This window comes from Rattus rattus, chromosome X, assembly GCF_011064425.1.
Source record: "Rattus rattus isolate New Zealand chromosome X, Rrattus_CSIRO_v1, whole genome shotgun sequence".
In the NCBI taxonomy this organism is placed as follows: domain Eukaryota; kingdom Metazoa; phylum Chordata; class Mammalia; order Rodentia; family Muridae; genus Rattus; species Rattus rattus.
In genome coordinates, this window is record NC_046172.1 from 129,458,793 (window position 1) to 129,468,030 (window position 9,238).

The 9,238-nt window shown below is 40.6% G+C and overlaps 1 protein-coding gene across 2 annotated transcripts; it reads left to right on the forward strand.

The window, feature by feature from the left end:
* Window positions 1-1,223: 1,223 nt before the first annotated feature.
* On the forward strand, window positions 1,224-6,359 carry Cetn2 (centrin 2). 2 transcript variants are annotated; one of them, XM_032889625.1, is made up of 5 exons: window positions 1,224-1,395; window positions 3,315-3,473; window positions 3,755-3,883; window positions 5,135-5,272; window positions 5,632-6,359. In XM_032889625.1, the coding sequence occupies exons 1-5, from the start codon at window positions 1,249-1,251 to the stop codon at window positions 5,719-5,721; spliced, it is 663 nt and encodes a 220-aa protein (XP_032745516.1). In that variant the 5' UTR covers window positions 1,224-1,248; the 3' UTR covers window positions 5,722-6,359. The 2 variants fall into 2 exon arrangements, with proteins under 2 accessions (XP_032745516.1, XP_032745517.1); XM_032889626.1 differs by having other exon boundaries at window positions 1,395-1,528.
* The last annotated feature ends 2,879 nt before the right edge of the window (window positions 6,360-9,238 follow it).

Below are 9,238 nucleotides of genomic sequence, written 5' to 3' on the forward strand. Positions count from 1 at the left end.
TTTATTTTTGAAATTTTCTCAAAGAATTAATCAAAATATGATAAAATTAAAAAAACTTCATGGGGCTGGGTAAGATCAATGCAGCAGTGTACCAGCCACAAAAACAGTGTCCTGGATGGGAGTGAGCCGGAGGGGAGAACAGTGTGGGTATGACAGGAAGAGGAGGTAGGCTTTGCGGACTTTAGTAAGAACTCTAGCTCATACTGCTGAGGAAGGGCTGAGGAGGAACAGAGAGAACAGAAGACACTTTAAGGACATAACTGTGAGAACCTGGAGGCTGGATAGGGGATTGTTGCTGCAGGAACAAAGAAGTCGAATAGGACACAAAAGTTTTGAATCTGGTTCATGGCTTAAAGGAAAGAGGGCAAAGGGCCTATATTACATTTATGGGGAGTTGTTAAGTCTTGGGCCTTTCTCAGTTTGAGAGACTGATGCTGTGCCCTTAATGTTCCTAAGCTGATTTTCTATGCTTTGAGGGGCATAGAACATAGAATCTGTGTTCGACCCTAAACCTTCGTTACTCCTGGCACAGTTACAGGTAACCCCACACCCATTGTGCACTTTGCTCTTTAATTCTCTTTACACTCCATGCTTCCAAAACTCTTGTGGCTTTGCTTGGAAGGGAGTGTCATTCAGGAATGCTCCTTCCCATATGTCTTGGGTGTCTGCACGTCTAACAGGGCACATTTTGATGAATTTTCAAAAGTCCTCAGCTTATCCCCCTGAGAACTAAAGTGACCCTTGTAGAGGGTCAAAGACAAAGCCTCACTTGGATTAAGTTTCTAAGTCCCAGCCTTGTGAACCACTGGCACAACACTCGGCATACCCACTCCATTTTCGAGGTCTCAGCTTCCCCAGGCACAGTATTCTCTTCAAACCATTAGGTCATATCTTTGCTGGCCCCTCAGATGTTCTGTGTCCCCAACTCGGTTTTAGAACGTCCCACCCATTCCCTTGCACTTCCTCCGGGCTCTGTCACCTATGTCCAGCAGCCTCCAAGGGCAAATCCCAACTCTTACCGGTTTGACACTCAAACGATAGAGCCTCAGCTTGCAAACCGGCAACCAGCGAACTCCAGCTGAATACCAGCCACCCTTTTCTACTGAGAGATATGAGCCCACGATCAGCAGAGCTTCCTTCATAATGTTGATTGGTCTAGCTCGGCTCTGGCGTAGCCAATTGACGCTCACAGCACGATTTTGCCCAATGAGGCCAATCTTTGGCTGCCTACGCATCGCCCTTTGGCCCATGGGCGTGCTTTGCCAGGTCAGCCCCACCTCCTCGTTCCCAAACCAATGGGAAGCAGGCTGTGCGCGCAGGGAGCAGTGGGAACGCCGCCAAGGCCGCGAGTACGCTGTTGACTTAACAACCGGTGGCAGCGTCTGTTGGGTGATGGTAAGTGCTGGAGGTTCGGTGGACTACCGCGGCGTTCCCGGGCCTTTCCTAGGCCTCGGTGCAGCCTTGCAATCTTCCTTGCACGGTTCTTGGCGTTGATGCACTAGTTCTTCCATGGATGTGTTCCGGAAGGGTAGAGAGAAAGGTATTACAGCCGCCCACTGCATACCTCGCCTGCCACCACCCTGTCCTCGCCCCAGTCACCTTCAGCCACCCCCCACAAACAGTCTCTGGACCTCTGCTGGTTTTCCGAGAAAGGCAGGGTGACCATTCTGTTGCTTTCCTTAGACTCCGGCCTCAGTCAAACTCAGGCCTCCTGGCCAAGGCCACCCAGTTAAAGTTTATGCACGGTGCTAAGAGGCTTATTGTGTTCTGATGGTCTCTAGCGCGTTCAGGCTTTCAGGAGATGCTTTGAGCTACGCAGAGAGCACGCAGGTGCCAAATGGATTGATTTTAATCACTCTGCAGTGGCATAATATTTATCTTAGTAAGTTTACATTTAGCCAAATTTAGGTATAATTAATTGGAGGAGCAGAATTCATGGGAACTGGCACTAGAAGATGTTTTAAGTACCTTTATAGAACGGAGATTCCCGAAATCATGTACAATTGATCATCCGTATCCGTAAATGGTTTCTCAGCTAGCTCTCTTTCAGAATGAAGAATAAGATGTCTTGGCTTCTAAAATCAATAGTTAAAAAAAAAAAAGAAGAGGCAGAGGTTCATGGAAAGATTAATTGTTCTTTCCAGCAATTCTTTTAATTTATTAGGCAGATCTTTAAAATCGGTTGGTATAAACTTTTTTCATTAATTACCCAGCTGTCTACTTTAGCAGTGGCATTAGAACACATATTGTTTCCCCTCTTCATCTTTGATAATAAAAAGTGAGGCCACACTAGGTTATTCTACTTGATGTGCATATGGAAATTTGTGACAGTCTATTTATAACAAAGTGATAAGCTTATTCCTTACAAACAGATACAGTCTCACACTTGCTGTTCACTAACTTTGGAAAAGAAGAAAATTCAAGTATGTTGAAGTTTTAGGCATGAATGATATTGTCATTCAAAAAGCTGTTGATGTTGCTTCTTTATATTTAAAAATAACTTAAGAAATTGAATTTCCTAAAGTGATAGGTCAATTGATTTCAATTAATGGTACAACTGCATGAACTTTCTGTAGTATAAACTTTAAGACATTGGAGGTCAGAGTTATAGCCTCTCATGAAGGCTATGTTAACACTAGAAATTCATATTTGTATATTCACTTGCTCTATGTCGATCTATACAAGAACAAAGAAAAATGATAATATACTGTTTTAAAACAAAAACTCCCTTCTATTTGGTTGCTCCCCAATGAAATATAGTTGGATTTGGTCATTTGAGGCATCACATTATTAACACAAATTTATAGTTACATTAGAAAGTAACCACTTTATTGTCAATGTTCTATTTTTTACAACTTAGTAAAAACTGACATATATAAATTAAAATAGTTTTATGTTGAAAGTTTTTTTTTCTTCACACAGGTTTGCGTTATTTCTATTTTCAGAGTTGGGGTTAGTTTTATTTTAGTTTTTACACTTTATTATTCATCGGGGGAGAAGCACATTGTAACCTGAGTGTGGAGGTCAGAGAATAATTTAGAAGAGTTGGTTCTCTCCTTTTAGCATGTGAGCATCGTTTCCCTTTCCATCTTTGATAATGAAAACTGAAGTCTGGATCCTAATTTCCATTTAGGTTGTCAAGCTTGGCAGCAAGGTATCTCACTGGCCCATGGAAGTTTATATAATAACATATAAGTACATTATGGAGGATTGAGCCTAAATGAAAGAGATATGTATGTTTAGAGCTACCATAAAAAAAACCCCAAAGACTGTGTTTGTAATACTGTGCTTCTATATTTGTATAATGTGTGAAGGCCTCTAATTTTAAGAAGACAAACATGGCATCCAGTGCCCAGAGAAAAAGGATGAGCCCTAAGCCTGAACTTACTGAAGAACAGAAACAGGAAATCCGGGAAGCTTTTGATCTCTTCGATGCTGATGGGACTGGAACTATAGACATGAAGGAACTAAAGGCAAGCTGTACACATCTTGCTTTGTTACCTGTGTTTCCCTGTTGCTAGTTTTCTACCTGCTCCATTTCTTCTCCCTTCTTCCTGTAAAAGGTGACAGAAAAAGGTACCCTGTATATATTTTACCTGAAACAATGATCTAATTGATAAAGCTGATTGCAAATATCAATTGAATCAGTATTACAGTGTCCCTAATCAATTTCATGGATTAATGTCCTCAACAGTTATTTTTGTTTCTGCATCATTTACATGTGTCTGTTTAGATGATTCTATTTTCATTGCAGGTGGCAATGAGGGCCCTGGGCTTTGAACCCAAGAAAGAAGAAATCAAGAAAATGATAAGTGAAATTGATAAAGAAGGAACAGGGAAAATGAACTTCAGTGACTTTTTGACAGTGATGACTCAGAAAATGGTAATTTAGCTAAGATAATTAACATACTTTCTACCCATAATGGTAAGACGTGAGAATCTAGACATAAAAAGAACTTCATCTAACAAAATCTATTCCATTTTTAATTGATAGATCCCTAAGTTTCATGTGTCTTTCTTTAAGGTAAAAGCATTACCTTGTTTCATGTGGCCCCATGATAATCACAAGCAGTACAACCTTTTAACTCACAGATTTTCAAATGTTTGTCAGATTTGTTTATTTTGTTATTGTTGTTATTAAAAATTAAATTAGCATAAAATAAATGAGGAATCAATCTGACATTTCCAGACAAATGGTTCACATTCAGGATTGATTCCTAGATTGTTCTTCCTAGGGGCTCTCTCCAGTTGTACTTCCTGGCAAGAACCTTCCTGAAACATTTGAGGTTTCAATGCTTTCAGAAATTTTACTCTCTTCCATTGTACTCAGGGCCCCAGTAATTCTTTGAAAAATTGTAAAAAATACCTCCTCTGCCCTTATCAGTATATCTGTCTTCTATTACCATAAGCAATGTATTTTCCCTGATTACAACCCTACTCACTGCTTCTATATTTTAAAAATCTAGTGTCTGCTTGTTTTGTACAGTATTTTACATACAATTATATTTCCCATGTAACCCTTGAGTTTATGTTAACTTTACTAAGTTTGTCTTCTTTTTTCCAATGGACCACATTTGTTTGCCTGTGACAGAGGACATATATCATGACAGCTATCACCAGGACTATATGGTGATGAGGGACAGGGCCAAGGAATTAATCTAAGAAGACAGTTTTCCTACAACTCCCTTCTTGGATAAAATTCTGTAGAAGACAAAGCACAGGAGGGACAGTGTAGATATCTGACAAGATCCAGTATTGGGTGTTGGAAAGATGAGCCCCAGCTCACCCCAGAGGCTCTTGTTTTCTACCTGTGAAAACAGTATGTGACTGTCCAGCCACACCAGGAACCTGTCCTTTGCACATGATACTTTGCCCCCTCCCCCAAACAAGTCCTCCTGTTCATTTCTCAGAACTTCTTGGCTTTTTGAAAAGCAGGCATTTTTTCCTACTAAGTTCTGCTTTGATTATGAAATAAATGATGGGATAGGAAGTAGAAAGGGGATACATGTCACCGTGAATCAGAGAACCTGGCTTCCTACCATTGCTCAAGTCAGGTTTTTGGAGACAGAAGGATGACCAGGGAGTGGCCGAGTGGCTGGGTATGAGTAACTATCAGTTTTGTGTCCTACTCCAGTCTGAGAAAGACACCAAAGAAGAAATCCTGAAAGCTTTCAAGCTGTTTGATGATGATGAGACTGGAAAAATATCGTTCAAGAATCTTAAGCGCGTGGCCAAGGAGCTGGGCGAGAACCTGACAGATGAGGAGCTCCAGGTGACAAGTGGGCTCTGGTTTTCCTGGGTTCTATTTTCTCTATTTTCTTTCTTGGAAGGAAAGGTAGTATCCTGCATACCTTTGGTGATAATTTCCTGCTCATGGACTCTGTCTTTAGAATATACAGTGGAAGTTCCTCTTTTGGCTTTCAGGTAACAGAGACTTTCCAGCTTTTTTTCAATGGATGCATATGACAATAATTGAGATTTGGTTTTCTGGTAACTATCATAGAAAGGGGCACGCTCACATTAAATGGACCATAGTCATCTTTTCTCATAGCATTATTTGAAGTTTCTTATCTAATCACTTTGCAGTTTAGTTTGTGACTTAATCTAAGATGAACCCTTACCTCCCTGCAGGAAATGATTGATGAAGCTGATCGAGATGGAGATGGTGAGGTCAATGAGCAAGAGTTCCTGCGCATCATGAAGAAGACCAGCCTCTATTAAGATCAGTGTTCCTTTTTCTACTGCAAGCACATGTGACTAGATTTAGTGCCTGGCATTTTGTGACATATGGCTTTGGACAGCCCCCCTCCCCTAACCTCTGGGGTAACTTTAGCCATGACCTTGAATCTATTTTTGACTTTTGGAAGTGTTCTTTGATATTAAGTTCTTTGTACATTTACCTGCTGACTAAGTCAACAGGGCAGAACAAGAGCACATAAAGTAGGGAAAAGGGTCTGAAGGTGTGACTGTGGCCACTCCACCTTCCATTACTTCACCTTGCTCATGCATTTCCACAGAGCTGAAAACATGCAGTGGCTTCTTAGTTGTCCATGTATCCATGTCACCATAAGCAGTTAGTGGTTCTTAAAATGGTTTTGGTTTTCATTTGACACCACAATGCAGTTTTCTCTTTTATAAAACCTAATGAGTGCTTGCTGTGGCATTTGGATGTGTGTTAATGCATTTGTTTTGTCTTTAAAAAAATAAAACCTTTCTTAATTTAAGCTCTCATTCTTTAAAGGATGAGTATTTTTAGCTTTAACTGTGAGTACACCTTGTAAATAATTGTGTTCAGTGCAGCCTGGTACATATATAAAATTTGTCATTGGCATATAGATAAAAAAGTTAATTCTCTGTTACTTTGCTGCCATAAATAGTGTTTTGCTTTCGGAACTTGTAGATTTTTTACAGCTAGTAGAGCTTAATGCTCTAAACCTAAAAGTCTTTTTTCTTTTTTTTTTTAATGGATTTTATTTATTTACATTTCACATCCCTTTCCTGGTTCCTGTCCATAACCCCCCCCCATCCCATCCTCTCCCTTCTCTTGAGAGTGTTCCCCTTCCCAACCACCCACCCCTTCCTGCCTCCCCACCTCCCCTGACATTCCCCTACACACTGGGAGGTCTCGCCTTGGCAGGACCAAGGCCCTTCCATTGGTGCCAACAAGGCCATCCTCTGCTACATAAGCAGCTGGAGCCATGGGTCTGTCCATGTGAACTCTTTGGATGGTGGTTTAGTCCCTGGGAGCTCTGATTGGTTGGCATTGTTGTTCTTACAGGGTTGCAAACCCCTTCAGCTCCTTCAATCCTTTTTCTAACTCCTCCAATGGGGACCCTGTTCTCAGTGAAATGTTTGGCTGCGAATGTCCGCCTCTGTATTTGTCATGCTCTGGCAGAGCCTCTCAGGAGACAGCTATATCAGGTTCCTGTCAGTATGTACTTCTTGGCATCAGCAATATTGTCTAGGTTTGGTGACTGTATATATATATGGGCTGGATCCCCAGGTGGGGCAGGCTCTGAATGGCCTTTCCTTCAGTCTCTGCTCCAAACTTTGCCTCCATATCCCCTCCTATAAATATTTTTGTTCCACATTTAAAGAAGGAGTGAAGCATCCGAATTTTGGTTACCCTTCTTTTTGAGCTTCATGTGGTCTGTGGATTATATCTTGGGTAATTCACGCTTTTAGGCTAATTTCCACTTATCAGTGAGTGCATACCATGTGTGTTTTTCTGTGATTGGGTTACCTCACTCAGGATGATATTTTCCAGTTCCATCCATTTGCCTATGAATTTCATAAAGTCATTGTTTTTGATAGCTGAGTAATATTCCACTGTGTAGATGTACCACATTTTCTGTATCCATTCCTATGTTGACTCAGGATGATATTTTCCAGTTCCATCCATTTGCCTATGAATTTCATAAAGTCATTGTTTTTGATAGCTGAGTAATATTCCACTGTGTAGATGTACGACATTTTCTGTATCCATTCCTATGTTGAAGGGCATCTGGGTTCTTTCCAGCTCCTGGCTGTTATAAATAAGGCTGCTATGAACATAGTGGAGGATGTGTCTTTGTTATATGTTGGGGCATCTTTTGGGTATATGCCCAGGAGTGGTATAGCTGAGTCCTCAGGTAGTACTATGTCCAATTTTCTGAGGAACCTCCAGACTGATTGCTAGAGTGGTTGTACCAGTTTGCAATCCCAGCAGCAATGGAGGAGTGTTCCTCTTTCTCCACATCCTCGCCAGCATCTGCTGTCACCTGAGTTTTTTATCTTAGCCATTCTGACTTGTGTGAGGTGGAATCTCAGGGTTGTTTCGGTTTGCATTTCCCTCATGACTAAGGATGTTGATCATTTCTTTAGGTGTTTCTCAGCCATTCGGCATTCCTCAGTTTAGAATTCTTGCTTAGCTCTGTATCCCATTTTTAATAGGGTTATTTGGTTCTCTGGAATCTAACTTCTTGAGTTCTTTGTAGATACTGGATATTAACCCTCTATCAGATGTAGGATTGGTAAAGATCTTTTCCAAATCTTTTGGTTGCTGTTTTGTCCTAACCACAGTGCCCTTTGCCTTACAGAAGCTTTGCAGTTTTATGAGGTCCCATTTGTCTATTCTTGATCTTACAGCATAGGCCATTGATGTTCTGTCCAGGAAATTTTCTCCAGTGCCCATGTGTTTGAGGCTCTTCCCCACTTTTTGTTCTATTAGTTTGAGTGTATCTGGTTTGATGTGGAGGTCCTTGAGCCACTTGGACTTAAGCTTTGTACATGGTGATAAGAACAGATCGATTTGCATTCTTCTACCTGCTGACCTACAGTTGAACCAGCACCATTTGCTGAAAATTCTATCTTTCTTCCATTGGATGGTTTTAGCTCCTTTGTCAAAGATCAAGTGACCATAGGTGTGTAGGTTCATTTCTGGGTCTTCAATTCTATTCCACTGATCTACCTGCCTGTCTCTGTACCAGTACCATACAGTTTTTATCATTATTGCTCTGTAATACTGCTTGAGGTCAGGGATGGTGATTCCCCCAGAAGTTCTTTTATCGTTGAGAATAGTTTTAGCTATCCTGAGTTTTTTGTTATTCCAAATGAATTCACAAATTGTTCTTTCTATCTCTATAAAGAATTAAGTTGGAATTTTGATGGGGATTGCATTGAATCTGTAGATTGCTTTTGGCAAAATAGCTATTACTATATTAATCCTGCCAATCTATGAGCATGAAAGATCCTTCCATCTTCTGAGATCTTCTTCAATTTCTTCAGAGACTTGAAGTTCTTGTCATACAGATCTTTCACTTGCTTGATTAGAGTCACACTGAGGTATTTTATATTATTTGGGACTATTGTGAAGGGTGTCGTTTCCCTAATTTCTTTTTCAGTCTGTTTATCCTTTGAGTAGAGGAAGGCTACTGATTTGTTTGTGTTAATTTTATACCCAGCCACTTTGTTGAAGTTGTTTATCAGGCTTAGTAGTTCTCTGGTGGACCTTTTGGGGTCACATAAATATACTATCCTATCATGTGCAGATAGTGATATTTTGACTTCGTCCTTTCCATTTTGTATCTCTTTGACCCCCTTTTGTTGTCTGATTGTTCTGGCTAGGACTTAGAGTACTATATAGGTAGGGAGAGAGTTGGCAGCCTTGTCTAGTCCCTGATTTTAGTGGGATTGCTTCAGGTTTCTCTTCATTTAGCTTGATGTTGACTACTGGTTTGCTGTATATTGCTTTTGCTAT